Source organism: Nanorana parkeri, unplaced genomic scaffold (assembly GCF_000935625.1).
Source record: "Nanorana parkeri isolate BGI_ZX_2015 unplaced genomic scaffold, ASM93562v1 scaffold1003, whole genome shotgun sequence".
NCBI classification, from domain to species: Eukaryota; Metazoa; Chordata; class Amphibia; order Anura; family Dicroglossidae; genus Nanorana; species Nanorana parkeri.
In genome coordinates this window covers 558310-577923 of record NW_017307271.1, presented here as the reverse complement: position 1 = coordinate 577923, position 19614 = coordinate 558310, and the positions used below count along the sequence as shown (strand labels likewise).

The window sequence follows — 19614 nt, the reverse complement described above, 5'->3', positions numbered from 1 at the left end:
TCGTGGTGGAGGTTCCAGTGCAAAGCTTATTTATGAGTAGATGTGAAGGTAACCTCTGCGTCCATAAGCTGTTTAAGATTGTGTTTTGCCCTGCACTCTGTTTTATGAAATCAAGAAATAAGAACCTGACACCATAACATTGCTCCACTCAGTGGTATCAGTTGAGCTTTAACATAACCAGTAAGGCTATTCTACATATGTCATGACTGTACCCTCACTTTAAGTAGCCATCGATGTACTGTATATAATACATTATGACAAACTATTAAAGAAACCGTTTATGAGAAAGAAAATAAACTTTTTTTATTTGTTCACTTTAAGGTCTGTTTATGAACCATTTTAAGTGTTTTATTATATATGTTCAATAAGTAAAAAAATAAAAATGGAGGAGAGGGGTGGTGTTCTGTAGTCCTATGTTGACAATGCTGCTACTCTATAGATACAGTTTGGTAAGTACTTGTCACAGAAGGACAGAAAGTGTGTGACAATCAATGAAAGAAAACCCTGAAAAGCTGTGATATATAACATGTATGTTCTTGAGTTTAGATAAACTTTGAGATAAGCATTCTGCTCTGAGGTACATACCAGGCTAGGCCACTGATTTCTGAACTGGTTAGATTTTGCATGTTTAACTGTTGATTGTTTCTAAAGGGTATTCGTCTTTCTTTCTAGGAAATGCTAAAGTGCAGCAAGAATTCAGAAGGCACAGCAGAATTAGAAGAAGCTCTCGCAACTGTACTAGATATCATCAAATCAGTCAATGATTCTATGCATCAAATAGCCATTACTGGATATGAGGTACAATACCATGACACATGTCTTTTTTCTTTAATGAAAAAAATATTTTTAGGATTTTTTCATGCAATTGACTAAACCACCATGGCCATGTTAGTGTGCAGTGTGGTGCAGAAAGTAGATGTATAGTTTAGTAACACAACTGTCATGGACAGCAGCTTCAGGGTCAGCGTAGACAAACAAGTGTATGCCACACTGCCAACTGATGGTGAAAGACCCTCACCAGGATTCAGGTTCTAGAACCCCTGGTCTTCACCAGAGCTGGTAAATGTATGGATGGATGTTGTGAGGTATGACAACTCTCAGTATGTGACCCACAGAGTTTCGTTGCTGGACAGCTGCAGACAAACAGAGAGCAAATGGGTAATAGTGCACAGCAGGCAGAGAGGAACCATCGTAATTAGTATTAAGAGGATACAGTGGCAGAACTATCGCCATAGCTACCGAAGCGGCCGCTATGGGGCCCGGGGAACAAGGGGGCCTGGCCGGGACCAGCAGCAAAGGGGCCCCCCAATGCTGTGCCAGCTGCCTGGGTCTCTTTGGCATCGTAGGCTTCAGGACGGTCACTGGCGGCTGTGAGGAGGAATGCGCCACTGTCCAGACCTGTCAGTGATCTGTGTAGCGGCGCGTTCCTCCTCACAGCCGGTGCTGAGTCAGTGACAGCCAGCAGCTGAGGTGGAGGAGGTGGAGCCCAGCGGTGGCTGCACCAGTGGCGCTGGTGGAGGTAGCCGAGGAGGTGTTCTGTCTTTGCAGACATCAGCACTTGCGCATGCGCACAGACCGGGATTAACGAAGAAACAGGTATTTATTCACAAAGTATTTTGTTTTAATGGTTAATTGTGACCGTAATAATATACCATCCATGGCAGTAAATGATGGATGGCATTTTATTCGCATTTACAATTAACATCATAAGCAATTACATTATTATGTAACTTGTGATCCCCTACTAATTGAATGAATGGATTAATGACTGAATGGATGTCACTTTTGTGAGATCTGCATCTCTTTAGGTTTTTTTCTCCATCTTAGATGGAGGAAAAAAGCTGAAATAGCGCAACCCATGTTCTTTTTGTGAACCTAGATGGAGTCAGGGGTAATCAGATGTGAACAGATGCACATCTGTTTACATCCGACTGCCCTCTAGAGTTGCATTAGGCTTTAAATCAGATCTGCCTGAAAACCTCACAGGTGGATCTGAATAGTCCACACCAATTTGACTAAAAGCAGCTATGGCAAGACACTGACTAGAAAAAGGCACAGAAGAGGCTTTTCTGGCTAATAGAGGAAACCGGCTCCTTCAAATTTCCCGAATCATTCTCACAAATATGCCTTACATGTGCATAATTGCAAACAGTAAACTTAATTGGCAGCAAAAACAACAAAAAAGCCAATATTTTATTATACAATTATAAAGTCACAACTTTCTAATAGGTATACAGTATATAAGGTTAGGTATAATTTTGCTGGCAGTGTTTGCAGATGTACCCCTATGCACTGCTGCCTTCATCAGCAGCAGCCCCAACAGCTGAAAAGCCATAAGATGTCTTTTTTATTAAAATTTTTCTTTTAATTCTATAGAGACAGCAAAAATGGTATCTGTGTCACTCACCCCACCAAGCGAATGGCCTCCTCTGTCTTAACTGTGGTAAACAAGGGGGGCAGGTAAGACCCTCATTGCTTTACACACAGGTTGGCAACATTTAATCCAATTATACAGTTGCAGACTGGGCAGAACTGGTAAGCTGCACGAAAATGCCATTTAATTTAGTTGTATGTGTGTTCTTTTTCCACAGGGGGATCTCTGTGAACTAGGGAAGCTTCTAATGCAGGGCTCGTTCAATGTGTGGACCGACCACAAGAAGGGCCATAATAAGGTGAAAGATCTGGCCAGATTCAAGCCAATGCAGAGGCATCTCTTCCTGTATGCCAAAACCCTGCTTTTCTGCAAGAAGAGGGAAGAAAGCACTGAGGGACACGAGAAGTCACCTTCCTATAGTTTCAAGCATGCTCTGAAGGTAATGTGCAATTCTGTTTTAGATTTTCGTGTGTGTAGTTCATCAGTAAAGTGTATCTCTAGCCAATTTTTTATTTTTTTTTAGGTGTGGATAGAGCGGTGGAAGGTTAGGACCTCTGTTAGCTTTTCATTGCTGTTTTTGGGTAGATTTACCCTCTATTCATTCTAGTGACCAATGTCAAGAGAACAAAATATTGTAGAAAATGAAAAACTTTACAGGTGTTATAAGGAATAAGGGGAAATCTTCTGTTCTGTTAAAATGGTGCGAGAAGGATTTCACCTCACTTTGCAGAGATTTCGGGGGTTATTCACTATTGAACCGACGTATTAAGCTGAAGCTTCGGCTAATCCTTCTGCTCAATTTGGCCGCCTGTATAGCAACTGAAGGCAGCTGAGCCGAAGCATATGCGTTCAGCTCAGCTGAGCCGAAGACACAGCCGAAGTGGGGAGAATAGTCTGCCGAAGCAGGCCATTCTCCCCGCAAAATGTAAACAAATAGTTAAAAAAAAACCTGTGCCGGGTCCCCCTCCCGATTGATACCAGACCCTTAAGGTCTTGCAGGAATGTCAGGAGGGACTCCCCAAGTTAAAAATAAAAAAAACCTTCAGGTCTGGTGGGAATTTTAAGGGGGAACCCCATTGCCAAAAAGAAAAAAAAACAGAGAAGCACCCTCGCAATGCCGAGGAGGGCATGTGGCCTGGAATGTTGCGCGCGTGGGGGAGGGCGGGGGGCGACGACTCGCTCATCTCTTTCCTGCCCTGTCAGGCCAGTGCCCGGGTAAAGAGTCTGGTTGCGAATTTTAGGGGGCACACCACGTTTTTTCCCCCGTTTTTTTGGTGGTGGGGTTCCACCCTAAAGGGCCTGATTTGACTTTTGGGGGGAACCTCACGCACTTTTTTTTTTTAGATTTTTAACTGAGGGTTCCATCTAACATTCCTTCCAGACATACAAGGTGCTGGGTTTTTTCTTCTTTTGTTTACATTTTTTAAAAATTCTGCTTGCTACCTCGGATGTAACGAGCAGCATAACCAAGCTCAGCAACATTCGGCTATTTACTCACTGCTGTCCAGCCCCTGTGAGGATTGGTGCGAATGAACTGCCGTACGCTTGCCTCGGCTGATCCAGATGTTGGATCGGCTGAGGCAAATTAAGTTCTTTACTTCGACTCAGCCGAACTGTTCAGCGGAATCAAAGTGAGCTGAAGGGAGCCGAAGCCAGCAGATGTGTGTCTGAAATCAGCCTTACTCGGCTGAAGTGAATAGCTGAACGGCATTTGGCTTTCACTTCGGGACGGTTATTCACTCAGCTGCCTTTGGCAGTTGAGTGAAAAAAAAACTTACTCTCACTTCCTGTTGTGTTTCAGTAACCAGAAGTACCACCTTATGGCAAGATTACCAGTACTAACATGGTGGTTAACACAATAATCAGAACTCACAATGTTGTCAATTTCATATTGTTATTAGCAGTTCTGGGTCTGAAACATGTGTGCATGGAAATATTTGCTCTTTTTGATACTAGTTGAGAATTATAATAAGGTCATTTAAAGCCCAATTTTGGTCTTAGAAAAAATAAACTAAATCCACAGGGGGAGCAGGATTTTAAAATGTTGTGTGTAATTATTTATTTTAATGCGATCTGGCGTCTTGCCCAAAAGTAAAGGTGGCCATACACTGGTAGATTTTCATACAAAAGTTTATATGAAAAATCTAGTTGGATCATTCGATAATGTCATCAGAGACTTGACAAATGTTTTTCAAAAAACACCATAGATTTTGGAAACTAATGCATTTTCTTGAACAAAAACCACATTCACTGTTAGAATTATATAAATTTGCAAAAAAATGTTTCGTCACTACATTCTAAAACAATTGTTGGTTTGACCCCTTGAACTATTAGAAAATTGACCAAATGCTGGCATTTAATCATGTTACCATCCTTCATGGATGCCTGTAACAGTTATTTCTTCAGGATAATTAAGTATTTCACCCCTGCTTTTTCTCTTTCTTTTTTTTTTATTTTTCCTAGCAGAATTGTAAACATGCTTTTCATGTAACTTTTGACTTCAGGAACAATTTACTGATTTACATTCGACACAACATAATTTTATTCATAGTGATTATTCTTTGTTTTTGGTAACAGATGAGTTCGGTTGGTATCACTGAAAATGTAAAAGGGGATAATAAGAAGTTTGAAGTGTGGTACAATGGCAGAGAAGAAGTGTACATTATTCAGGTAAAACAACGTAGATGGAGAAAGAACGCAAATTCTCCATTGGCTACTATTTTATAATAAGTGCTGGCACTGAAAATGTTGATAAGTAATCTTCCGTGTTATACATATACATCCAGTAGTAGTAAATAGCACTTATGTTTTAATGTCACTGCAGCTGTTCTTTTATTCAGTGTATTCCTTTCCATAGTCCTCCATTGGTCAGGTGGTCCACCATAATGGACCATTAAGCTCTCATTGTGTTTCAGGATTAAAGTTCACTTGTTATTTACATGGTGGACAATACCAGCCAGTGCTGACACAGCTGATGTACACTTACTTGGCCCGAGGCTGGCCCGTCAGTTAGTTCTTGCTTGCAGCTGTGAAGTGCTAGGAGCATGTCAGGGTAAATGGGATGCTTCGCTCACATGTACTCCTAAAAGCGAGCTTGCACCTTGGGCTTGACATCATCACTACATATGACATTGAACAACAGTGATCGCTGCAGCAGAAGCTAACAATAATAACTTACCACTAACAGGACTTGGGTATCATATTTCTTTTTAAGTATGGGACACTTAGAAGTGTATTTAACAACAATTATCAACAATTCGCAGAGCCACGTACTTGTGGAATTGCATGTACATTTGTCCATATAATATTATATCATATTATAATAAACATATTTTGTAAAATTATGTTGTGTATATAAGTTAAGATTAAAGTAGAAGTCTCACTTTGCCTTATTTTACCTAGCTCAGTCTCCTACCTCCTAATATGTTGCTTTTTATCTCATGCTTCTGTGTGATCTACTGCTTCCACAATCTGCAAAGGAGAGGGCCTCTTGACAGCTCTTTTCTCACTGTCCCTGTAATTTACACACAGAAAACAAGACTTCCCTTCCATTTCTAGTCCCTGTGCTGATTCCTGTGACAACATGCCCCCTTCCCCTGCATTCCTGTGACCTCACTAGTGTCTGGAAAGTGCAAAGACAGTGAGATAAAAGCTGTCAATCAAAATGCAGTCTCCTTTGCAGAGTGTGGTCAGGAATGAAGAGGAGGGAGCTGTCAGTCTGTATCTCAGTTTCTATTGCATACAGAATCATTGGATACAAATTAACATACACTGTGGGAGTTAGGTGACTGAGGGGTAGAAAATAATATAAGGTGAGACCTCATCCTTAAAATGTGCAGCAAACTTTGATTTGTTTTTTTCTGTGCATTTTTAGGCATCATCTGTTGAGCAGAAGAACCTGTGGGTAACTGAGATTAGAAAGGTACTAACAGGGCAACTTGAGGCATGCAGAGGTAATTTCTTTTATTTGGAAATAATTTGCAAATCAGTGTTAGTTTATTAGTAAAGATGGTGAATATAAAAATAAATAAATAACAATAATAATAATACAAAAAATCATAATAATCTTTGCTCCCTTTGCTTCCCCCCACCCACAAATTTCTTACAGTGTTAAATCGCTATGATAGTCATGCAGGCAAAACTCTACAAATAGTTTTAGATGGAAGCAAATTATCCTAAAATCATATTATAGGTTTTGGGCAAAAGAGAGCACACAAACAAAACAAACAAACATTAAATACAAACATAATCTGCATTGTATCCCTACTCTATGAAAGCAGGGCTACAGTATTGTAAAGAGTCAGTGTTAACCACTGTGCTTCCCTAGAAGTTTGTACTTGCATTTTCAGAAATATTTAAGTAAATGCAGGAAAATACTGCATCACTTTTTGAGTTTTATTTAACAACATCTCTTTGAAATCAATCACGCATTTGAAAGTTCACCTCCATTCACTCTGATATCTTGCTGTGGCTAGATTACTTTGTGGTGGTTGCAGCAATAGAGGATAATAAACCACATACATGCACACAACGGTTGTAGTTTCCCTGTCTGAATTCATCAGTCATAAAGTTCTGAGTGCTAGGTGTATATTAGTCAGCTATGACAAGTGCTTGCTACTATAATGTGAGTGATTATTTGGTAGTGGTTCAAAATCTTCTATAGGGAAGAAATGAGAGTGCAGCGCATCCTCTAGGTACACAGTAGCGTTTTCAGTAACATAGGTAAAGATGTTATTTTTAATGTCACTAAGCTGAACATGTGTTTGTGAGACCATTGGTGGAATCTATTGTGTGGCACACAACCTGTACACTGATTCCGGGATACATTCTTCAAGGATAATAAAAAAAGAACCCTCACTTTTTAGTTATTCTTTAATATACAGTTATTATAGTTTCCCCAACAATTTGGGCCTTATACACACCAGATCTGTGGTAGTCAACTTGCTAGGAACAGGAGGGCTCAACTGTCGTCCAAAACAGCTCCAAAGGGGCACACATAATATTCAGTATATGATAGAAAACTGTCAGAGACTTCATATATTATTGTGATGTGTCACCGGCACTCCTTACAGCTACTGGGCCTTGATTAATGGGCATGGTGCTCGTAGTGATTGCACGGATGGCGCCGTGTTTTCCAAAATCATAGAAGATGGAGATTACCAGCACTCAGTCAAAAAGCATTAGATTCTATTGCTTATTTATTGAAGAAACATGTCACAAGCATCATTTAGCCAACGTTTAGGGGCCATGCAGGGTCCCTTCTTCAGGGTGACATTGTGACAAAAAGACTTCAGAAATACTAGAGGAATCCATTAGAGTCTGTAGACCTGTAACAGGTTGGAAGACACACTGCAGGAGATAGTGAGAGACTGGGGTCATGGCATATGAGACTGATAGAGGTCACAGTCATTATGGCCTCTTTACAAATAAATGCTGACACTGTTGACTGCTGGGTCCTGCAAAGGGCTGCACAAAAAATACCAAAGGGCCGCATATGGCACTTTTATCTGGTGGGACTTCACTCTCTACATATCAGTTCAGAAGCTGACTTTGATTCACTCATATAGACTGATGTTCACTATGGAAGCTTCTGTCAGAAAGCTTTGACAGCACTGTGTTCCTTGGATATACCTCATGCTATATGGCCTATATTATGTACAGTATGTTTAGCAAACACATACCTTTCGGCTGCTTCATAATTACTGACAATATTCTAACTAATATAGTACATGCATTTTAGTAGTGCAAGCATAAGAAGTATATGGGGTTCTTTAATTAATGATTACACCCTGTGAAGCTAAGGAGGGGGCCGCAGGGCAGTATAGTATGTGCAGTATAGTTTTATTTTGAGGGCACCCATAGTACTGTCCTTGATGTGTTTATGATTAAAATCAATGTTAATGCATCAAAATGTCTGTAAATGCATTCACTATAATGCATGTCAATACACATCATGACATATGTCAATGCGCCATGACACACGGCAAAGCATCATGATGTGCATCAAAATGTGTTGATGTATGTACAGTATTGCACATGTTGACACTCAATACAAAGTGCATTGCAAAACATGTGTTAGAACACATTGTAAGATGTGTTTTGTTTCGTTTCCGTTGGTTTAAATGGAAAACGTATCAGGGAAAGAGCATAGGTGTGACTAGTGCTAAGCTTTCATTATACACTATGCCCCATAACAGTGACCTCTTTTATATTTTATAGAAGCCAGCCAGTTACATCAGAGGATAACAGAGAGTGTGTACCATGCTCCAATGAATTCTTGGGTTACTAGGTAAGATGAATATTGTAGATATCAAAAAATGATTTTCTCCCGGAGATCCGATCTCTAAAAGTGATACCCCACCTATGATATATTAGGTCTCTCTACCGAACTGTGACCAAAACTGCATCAAGAAAAGTGGAGGGATCCAGCCATACAAGGGTGGCCGGTCCAAGCGGTCACTAGTGGAACGGGACGGACAAAATAATGGTATTATAAAAAGGTATTTATTGGTGCAAAAATATCAAAAAGGGAAAGATATAGACACCACCATCTATTCACTATCAAGGGTTAAAAAGCATCGTCTGCAGACTTCAAACACACTCTGGTTGGATGAATAAACCACATATAGTTTTAACATGTATCATTGGATATAATATGGCTAGACCACAAAGGTAACCATCTCGTCAAGGAACGAGATTATTCATCCAACCAGAGTGTGTTTGAAGTCTGCAGACGATGCTTTTTAACCCTTGATAGTGAATAGATGGTGGTGTCTATATCTTTCCCTTTTTGATATTTTTGTACCAATAAATACCTTTTTATAATACCCTTATTTTGTCCATCCCGTTCCATTAGTGACCGCTTGGACCGGCCACCCTTTTATGGCTGGATCCCTCCACTTTTCTTGAAGATGAATATTGTTGACCAATGTATTCAAATTGAGAATTTGCAGCAGTTGTTTCTGTGGATTGTTTTATGCCACAAAATTAGACAATATCTCCATCATATTTTGCAGCATAGAATGAGAAATGACTGTGAAAATATCACATACACCCATGATTGCTGGCAATAACTTTAGCAATCTGTTTCAGAGAATTATGTAAAGCACATTCAACATGTTCTAGGTGACAACTTCACAAGTACAATTATTAGACACAGTTGTCGAAATATTCAATTGTTCTTTTTTTAACAAAAGGTCAAACAAAACATCACTGAACAATCAAAACAAAGCCGACTCCTCCAGTCACAATTCACCGAACAACAAGAACAGAACAACAAGTCCAGCTGGAAGACATACAAAAGGTAGGAGTAATTAACTTCATGACATTTAATGAAGCACTTTCAAAGTAATAACATTAATGATAAACAAATCCATCTTTAACTGTTTATTTTTTTATAGGCAATTTTACCTGTTGATGCTGATCCCAATTGTTTTGGGATTCTAGGGATTTGGGATTGTTTTGCAGTTCTAGCGTATTATTCATGTTCATTAAGACAATGAATGAGATCATTATGAACAGAAACTGTAGATTCCAGTGTTATGATGAAAAAGGTAACTGCAGTGCACATAATAGCAGTCTGGTTTCATGTTTCATGTAATTATAATATAATAAACTTCCCAGAACTTAATCTAGTCAACCAGAACACAGACCTCACTATAAACCATTTCTAACATTTTGATTAAAAACAAAGGTCTTTGTTGAATACATTTGCAAGTATATATGAAACCTTAAGGACATTGTGGTACTACTCAGATCTATGTGAGTACCCAAACTAGGACATACTGTATATACCAATCAGCCATAACATTATGACCACTGACAGGTGAAGTGAGTAACATTGATTTTCTCCTTTTAATGGCACCTGAAAATGGGTGGGATATATTAGGCAGCAAATTAACTATTTGTCCCTGAAATTGATGTGTTGGAAACAGAAATGGGCAAGTATAAGGATTTGAGAGATTTTGACAATGGCCAAATTGTGATAGCTAGATAACTGGGTCAGAGCAGCTACAAAGCTGCAGCTCTTGTGGGATGTTCCTGATCTGCGGTGGTCAGGACCTACCAAAAGTGATCCTAGGAAGGAAAAGAGGGTGCATCTTTGAGATGTGCTGGAAAAACAATTCTGATCCATGGAGGCCCCACCTCGTAACTTATAGGAATTAAAGGATCTGCTACTGACGGCTTGGTGCCAGATACCACAGCATACCTTCAGAGGTCTAGTGGAGTCCATGCCCTGATGGGTGAGGGCTGTTTTGGCAGCAAAAGGGAGAGATACTGAATATTAGGTGGGTGGTCATAATGTTATCACTGATTGGTGTTTGTAGTAATGAGTAAACTGAGAGCAAGAGTAAGGCCTGTGGAGTAAGCCTTTTCCTCCTTTAAGAAACTCGATCACTTTACCCTGAATGAAAGCTTGCCCTCTCAGTCAGTTTATACTTTCCATGCTCCCCCCCACCACTTGGTTCCTCTGAGTCTAAATTCTGTATAATCTTTGTGTCGGATGGTGTCTGAGCTTACACTGGGTTGATGACATCTTCCTCATGTGAAGCGTCTGAGGATTTTGCATCTTAGGAGGCAAATACATACACCACCATTGCGTAAACACTAGGCATTCCACAAGGGCTTCAACAGAGTGGCAGGGGAGCACGGTGAAGGTCAGTATTAGTGGGTTGGGAGATCATCTTTCAAGAGACACTGTCACTTTACCCTGAACGGGGCAAAGTGACGAAGCAAAACACAATACATCCATGCTAAGCAATGGCAGCTGAAGTCCTCTAGCATGAGCATGCACCAAATATGGAAAGAAAACCAAAAGGTACAGCTGCTAAAATGATTTATAATAAGCAGAGGAATGGTGTGTATGGATCACAGGTATTACATTTTTTAATACAAACATTCCCAGAAACTCAATTCAGGTAGGCAGCATATAGGCCTTCCAATAACCTGGACACTATATTAATTGATGTATATTTAAAATCATTCTGTAGTAGAGTGAAATTGGTGGGCTTTCTATAACAGGGCTTCTAACTAAAGCCTAAGTTGAGGTTCTTCTATCTGTAGAATAATTGCAGGTGTCACTTTTTTGCTTTTCCTAAAAATATTTCCAACTTGCATCAGATTGTACTTGAAAAATATATTGTTTTATGTAAAACTTTCTCATGAAATGAATCTTAGTTATACTAACAAACATTTCTGAGAATGTGTCGCAGATAGACATTTTTAGAAACTATATTCATACCCATACCTGTGCCGTTATTTTGTTTACTGATATTAAGTGTTAAACTTTCACATATTATGCCTTGATCTATTGCAGTGGTTCTCAACCTGTGGGTCGCTGTGTGATTTCTGCTGTGCTAGGTGAGAGTCCTCCTCAGCCTTCTCTTAGCGCAGCAGTGTCAGTTCTCCCGCCACGCCACCAGAAGTCGCTGCAGCAGCCGCGTCATCCCTAAATTTTACCGTTGGGGGGTGACCACAACTTGGCAAATGTTACCAAGGGGTCCCGGCCTTAGAAAGGTTGAGAACCACTGATCTATTGGGTCACAATTTCAGCTCAGAGTTTCAGTTCAGTTTCCTCAAACAATAATCTTACTGACTTCCTGTTCTCCTTTCATAATATTTTACTTAACAGTATGTATTTTCTCTAAGGTTCCATCTGCTCTTTTCACATACACAGTGTGCTATTAATAATGCATATTTGTTTGTTTTTGTTGCCCTGTCAGTGCTATCTCATTATCTGCTCCCTAGTAATCAAACAGCTAATATTTGCTCCCTTTTAATCAAACAGCTCATACTTTGCCATATCTTAGGTTAATAAGAATACAGTAAATAGCTAAAAAAGACAGCAAAACTCAGATTAATTCTGATTATTTTGACAGTGTTTAGTATATCTTGTGTTATTAAACTGTCACTAGTACTTATATTGAAAAAAAGGAGCTGTGTGTTAGGCTCAAATAGAGACACTTTTACTGGTTGATGCTGATCCCAATTGTTTTGGGTAAGGGAGTTTACAGTGTTAGCGTAGTCAGGGCCCTCCTTACCATCTTGCCTTGATTTGTATTGTAACTGTAATGTCTTCCATATATTGTAAAGCGCTCTGCAAACTGTTGGCGCTATATAAATCCTGTATTATAATAATAATACAAAAAAAATAACTGGCTATACACTGTGTAAATTCTGACCGAGTCCTACTGACTAATCCAACTGGTGTGTGGCCCCGTTGGGACCCCTACGCCCCACCTGCAGTTTCTGTTTGGGTATTCTGACAGTAGCACACCCTCTGATTGAGAAAAAACAAGCAGTGTATGGACAGCCTTGACTTTGTATTATCTCCTGGAAACTGTAGTGGTCCAAAATATAAAATACAATAAAAAATATATATATAAGAAGAGGAATGGGAACCCTTGTAATGGGTAGGGCATATGTGTAGAAATTAAATCTTAGCTGCAAATATAGGGTATTGACTTAACTCCATCAAAAAGGCGGAAATCAACCTTGTAATGGGCACAAGAGATGAACAGAGCTGGTAGCTCACTCACCATTGATGACCCCAATAGGTATAAGAAGCTCTGGTTGCACTTTCCAGCAGATACCCAATTCTGTGTTTACAGATTTTATGGCTTGATCCTTTTTGTATGGCATTTTTATGGTTTTATGAATGGAGATATAAGCATGGGAACGCTTTTATAATGACATTAGGTAATTTTTACGTATTTCATTTTACAGCACATCACCATCCCACCTTCCCTTCTGTATTGCTTGCTGATTAACCCAACTAACCTCACTCCCTTGCAGCTTTATTCCTTTCCCTTTCCCTTTCTCCTAGCTGATATTCCTGCCAGTCATAACCTAGAGCGCTCAGCGCTTGCTAGAAAGAGATTCACATTGCAGGGTCTCTCCAACCGCAGAGCTCCATCTAAAGGTAAAGTGACCTTGTGACATCTTGTTCTACACGTGTTCACCGTCACATATCCACTTGTCAGCTATTACCTCACCTGTCTCAGTGTTAATAATTTACAAGTCACTTCCCATTGTAAGTCTTTTTTTTATGCACTCACTATATTGGAGACATGAAAGTTCCAAAGTACAGTGTTCTGACTTTGTTCTTCATAAGATTGTTTGGTTAGGCAGTCTGCTATCAGATATTATTTTGGCAACTCTAACTTTTACATCTGAATCTGGGCCAAACATATGCATTGGTATTGGGCAGTATAATACTTTCCACATATGATGGTATCATCTGTTCATGGCACTTATTATAAAAATGTTGTTGTTCCAGTTTTAAACTAGCTGCCAGGCTCTTCTGTGCCAAAATGTACACAGCATTATAGTTTTTTGTTATTGTGACCAAAAAATAGGCCTGATAATGGGACTAGCCACCATTGTATACAACACACAAAGCAAATGCAAGTTACATTTCCTTTAACTTATAATGATCTTATTATCAGATACAAATGATATAAATGATATGATATGCATGAGTGTATAGGAAAAAAAAGAGAACTCCCTTTTTTCTAGAACTTTGACAGAAGCAGAAACAAAAAAACTATTGTTACCAACTCATTCTGTAAAAAAAAAAAAAAAAAAAACACCAAAAATTCATGCAGGGTTTTTCTGGTGCCAATTGACAAAGCCAGAAGAAGATATTTAAAATTTAACAACTTTTTTCACAAGTACCATAAAATCATCTACACATAAAACCATAAAAGTAGAACACCATTATATCTTATGTTGGTTAACTCTCTTTACTAATGACCACCTTTCCATTGCCACTCCTTGAAAAGAAAAGACAAAATATAGAACATGTATATAATCTTGTCAAAGATCCAACAGATATATTGTTGTTGATGTATTATTCATTAGAGTGGTGCTGACTTCAACGCGTTTTTGCACTTCATTTGCACTTCATCAGGTCATCACATAAGAAACGGCATCAAAGTTCATAAGTCTGATGCTGGCATCCAGGTACCTGCACCTGGGAATCTCCAAACCGGGACCAATGACTGATCTGGAGGTCACCGTAGGGAAACCAATCATGAAGTACCCACGGAAAGTTTCCGGGCATCCCTTTAAGAAGGGAGCCTGGATGGAGACATCAAAATAATAACCAGGGAATCAGATAATCCTTGAAACCTGCAAAGATGCGTGGCTTGGTGCGGGTCTGGCCGCTGTCGGCCATTGGGAACCGGGAGTCTGAGGAGAGACAAGGTTAAGCAGGTTCAGAACCAACAAGCAGTATTGGCATGCATTGCAGGTTTTAAGGATTATCTGGTTCCCTTGTTCTTCTTTTATGGTTTTATGTGTAGGTGTAATTTGTGAATAAAGTTGTTAAACTTTAAATATATTCTTCTGGCTGTGTTAATTAGCACCTAAAAAAACCCTGCATTCATTTTTGGTGTTCTTTTTATAAATACGGGTTGGTGCCAGTATACTCAAAAGCAGTATATGCAAACTTTTTGTCTACCAACACATTCTACTGTAGTTTATTTTAGGATTTAGTAAAATTAATAAACAATTTTGTGCGGAGCACAGAGGTCACTCCATTAGCACTATGGTGGCAGCTGCTGAAATAAAAAATCATCCAGTCCCTACAAAAGTGGGAACTGCACTTGCCTAACAAAAAACAGTGGGGTTGATTTAATAAACGCAAATAGTTTGTTCACTTTGCAAGTGAATTTGCACCTTGCAGGGGAAATGTATTTACTATTAGTAAATCAATCCCTATGTCTACAAAACTGTAGAAAGTATCAATCAGTGTAATGTTAACTTTGTATTAATATAATTTAGCCAAACAGGAATGGAATTTACCAGTTAGGTTGAAGTGCTGTAAATCAGTGGAGTGAATGACCTCTAAATATAGTCTGTGTCTTGATTCTGCTCGTTGTCTACTGAGAATCTTATCCTCTGATGCATCAGTAAGGAGGGCGATTTCAAAGTCCCTATAATGGGGTTGACTGAAGATACTCCTGGCGGGTTAGTTTCCTAAACATTGCTCGCTCATGGCTGGAAGTATCTTGAGTTGACCTCAGTCAAAGGACTTTAAAATTGCCATCCTTACTGGTGTATCAGACTATTAATACGCCAATAGACAACGAGCAGAATGGAGATGGCGACAGTATGCAAAGTCACTCACACTACTGTATCAAAGTGCTTCAGGTAAATTCAGTTCCTGTTTGGCAAGTTATTATTACACTAATTTATACTATCTGCAATTTTGGAGACATTGTTTTCCTCTGACTCTGCAATGCAATGGACTTGGGTCTCTGCAACGCAATAAACTCAGGCCTCTGCTACACAATGAACTCAGGACTCTGCAAGGCAATAAACTCAGGAATCTGCAAGGCAAAAAAACCTCAGGAATTTTACAGAAATTCAGGGGAAAAAACAAGGCAGTGGATTCAGGATTCTACAACGCAATAGACTCTGGACTCTGCAACGCAATGGGATCAGGACTCTGCAATGCAATTGGATCAGGACTCTGCAACACAACAGAATCAGGACCCTGCAACACAATGGTATTAGGACTCTGCAACACAATGGAATCAGGACTCTGCACCGCAATGGACTCATGACTCTGCACCGCAATGGACTCATGACTCTGCAATGTAATGCGTTGCAGAGTCCTGAGTCCATTGTGTTGCAGAGTCCTGAGTTTATTGCCTTGCAGAATCCTGAGTCTATTGAGTTGCAGAGTCCTGAGTTTATTGTGTTGTAGAGTCCTGAGTCCATTGCGTTGGAAGTGGGGGGGGCAGGTGATGACCACACTTTTCATACACGTCCCTACAGAGAGTTGCTGTCTATAACAAGCAGTACGCAATGCAACTGCAGACTGGACTTAAATCAAACTGTATACATTGGTCACCAAATTATCATTGGGTATTTGTACCTGCCTCTAAACTCAGGGGTAGGCATATTCATAGGGCTAAAATGTACAAGCCCTTTATTTTTATTAGTCAAGTAAAGGACTTTGATTGCACTGCTTGTATTCATCTGTAATCAGTTTTGCTGTGAAAAAGAGTGAGGATAGAATTTCTATAATTATTTTTTCCAAATTGTAGTTGTTGATTATTACATTGTCTTTAGGCATGCACATTCTACAGTTCAATGCAGCAACATTCCCTTTGTACTTATGTACAGAAATGTGTTCTCAATGGTCCATTCAATGCAGGTTTGTTTTTTTTCTGTGAGGATTAGCAACCATAGAAAGGATACCTAATTTCTGGATTCCTTGCCAAAAACTTTACACCTTACCACACCTTCTGCAAATATTAAATGCTGGATTTTTTGTTTGCCTTTTACTTCCAATGAAATCCTTTTTATACTTTAGTTTTTATCTGTAAGTATATGAAGGAAGAGGTGAATTACACAGCAAGGGTAATGGTAACAATAATAATAAGTATTATTATTTGTTTCTTGCCCACATCTTCTTTCCCCTTTAAAGTAGTATTAAAGTCTTGATTTTTGTTACATATATCTATTGCCATTAAGCAGTAGATATATGCAAAAACATTTAAAAAAAGGAAAAAGTTGGCAAATAGGTAATTACTTACCTGGGTCTGTGCCGCTCGCTCCCGGCTGTAAAACCCAGCTTCGCGAATGGCCATGCAGGAGGAAGTGTGTGTGGGGAGAGGAAGAGAGACACATTGTAAGTGAATGCATGCAGCCGGGAACATGCATGCAGGGTGGATTCCATGGGACAGAGGAAGACAAAGGGGTCTGCACTGGATCAGAGAGCAGCACCAGCGCTGGAGGGATTGTTGGAAATGAGTGGAAAAAAGAAGATGTTCGCCTCAACAGACATCACATAAGTTAAGTGCTTAAAGCAGCATTGGGGGGGACAGCCTTTAATGTCACTTTAAAGCTTTCCCAGCTTTTGTAATTATGTGTCCATCTGTTACATCATACATACTTCATATGTTACATGTTGCCCATTTCCCTGCCTTGAATTAATTGTGATAAATTATAATTTCATAGCTGTATTGTTTGTTCATTATGCCTTAAAATTGCATGTAACACATCAGTTTCATTTTATCGCTTAATACGTACTTCCTTGTACTATATTGGATGGTGATGATGCCACTTTATACTTTAACAATCTATTCAATTTATTGTTTGTATGTTAGTATAACCACTGCTTTGAAAAGCTGAAAAGTTAAGCTTAAAAAATATTTGTGTGTACAGAGTGAGGTATTTTTCTTGGTATTACAAAATTTGGCAGTGATATTCCCATGTTCAATATAATATCATTCAGCTCCAGGTTATTGACACTGAGGGCAATGTCTTACCTAAAAACTTCCCTCAGAATAACCCTCCTGGTAGCCTGACAATTAGCCACTCTGTAATATTTTGCATACTCACCTCTCCTATGATGGGAACTTCTTCCTCCGAAGACCAACCACAAGATACCAGTGTCAGAATTGAATCCATCCTTCCCTGGTGTGTAAGACACAGTTGCATCTTTTTTCTTTTTGTATTAAGCATTTACTGGTATTTTATGCCCATGTAAACTTGCTAAAAAAGCAAAAAATTCTCAGCAATAAGCTTGACATATGGCTTACATCTACATTACATGAAATTAGTTAAAGTGGCTCTGAAATTATAGGGGGCCCTTTTTTACCTTTATTTACCTTGGGTGCCTAGTCAACAGGTTGCAGTATTCCAAGAAGCCCCTTTTGTGCATTGACTATAATGGACTTCTGTAGATTAGTAAACTGAGGGATCAACAGGCAGCCCATTACCGTAAGTTTGTGTTTTTCCCTTCCATCGAATGTTCAACTTTTGCATTCAATTCTTTTCGGTGTCATGGTATGAGGAGTTCAGCTTTTCCCCATTATTCAGGTGTTTTCAAGAAGCTATGTTTGGAAAAATGTGTGAAAACATTCCTAAATATCCAGTTTTGTTAGTAGACAGTTAAGATTCCCATTCCCAAAGATAGGATTCTCTGAGCGTGGAGGAGCATTTACCAGGTCAGCAGATTATACAGAGGGGGTTTTGTCATTCATATATAGAGAGTTAGAGTAAGTAAATGATTGCATGTCCAGGGTGTAAACAGTAAAGTAGGGTATACACGGCTCAAAGTAATTTTTGGAACATTCAATCGAATATCTATCAATTATTATGGTGCAATCGATAGACGAAAGTGACAATATTCCAGAAAATTGTTGAAGAAGCATATTGGAAACATTTTCAACAGTCAATGTGGTTTTCGTTCGGAAATTCCATTCATTCCAAAATAGAATATTAGATAAAAGCGTAGATTAAATGAAATTTCGAACAACGATTGCTAAGTTTCTGATGCCAGTAATGAACGTTCTGACTGTAATTTTCGTACAAACGTTCATGCAAAAATCTACCTGTGTGTACCCTACTCAAGAGTCCCGTTCATGCCAGTAAGCCACGCTAAATGTGTGGCGGCTGGTGTGCAATGGCAGCCGATGACAGGCACAGAGCTGATGCACCCACAGTTTACTTTTTTTCTGTTAGAACTTTATTAAAATGTCACAAGTGACATTTCATGAAGTTCAGTCGGCGCGGTGCAATGCAGTTGTAATGCAAAAGTACAAGAGGCTGTACTTTCAGAACTGTACCCATTGAAACAAGGCAGATTGCCTTGCCTGTGCTTTCGGTCTGCTTGGAAAAAGCGACCAGCACAGTCTCAACACATCTGGTGTGAACAGGCCCTAAGTGGAATCATTGTAATCTCTTCCACTAATCCAGTGGTTGTTAACCGAAATTGTTTGTCTGTGTTTGGCAGCTGAGGGTGCTGCGGCTCCCTTAATACAATACCCTACACTGGAGGTTCCTTCATCCATATATTGGATTTTCTCTCATTCAGCCTGCTGGCTGAATTAGAAATCTAGACACCTATGGCCACTTATTCACCTATTCACCTTTATTTTTTTTTTTACTATAGTAAACCTAAAATTAGCTGCTTTACTATAGTAAACCTATGTAACCTTGACATAGAAATGTGCCTATAGTTCTCGTAATCTTTTCCAGGTATATTGGAGGTAATTTAGTTGGTATTTTCTGAAGCAGGGGTAAGAAACAGACCAGGGAAGTTACCTTTACTATACTTATTCTTTGCAGCCAGGTGTAATAGGTCTCTTCACATTGTCTAATGGTGGAGTATAAACTCACTTCCTACCTGTTGATGTAAAAGGATATCACTGTGTAAAAGGTTAGATGCTTTGTCGCATCTTTATCGGTGTCTGCATCTTCCTTTTCTGGTGGCCCCCATT

At 39.3% G+C, this 19614-nt stretch overlaps 1 protein-coding gene across 1 annotated transcript in view; it reads left to right on the top strand.

Moving 5' to 3' along the window:
* Nucleotides 1–19614, top strand: part of MCF2L2 (MCF.2 cell line derived transforming sequence-like 2) — a 66839-nt gene that overhangs the window by 12610 nt on the left and 34615 nt on the right. The window contains exons 5-10 of the mRNA XM_018567060.1: nt 673–798; nt 2592–2813; nt 4952–5044; nt 6249–6327; nt 8594–8663; nt 9571–9677. Coding sequence (XP_018422562.1) covers nt 673–798; nt 2592–2813; nt 4952–5044; nt 6249–6327; nt 8594–8663; nt 9571–9677 — 697 coding nt within the window. The remainder of the gene's footprint in view (nt 1–672; nt 799–2591; nt 2814–4951; nt 5045–6248; nt 6328–8593; nt 8664–9570; nt 9678–19614) is intronic.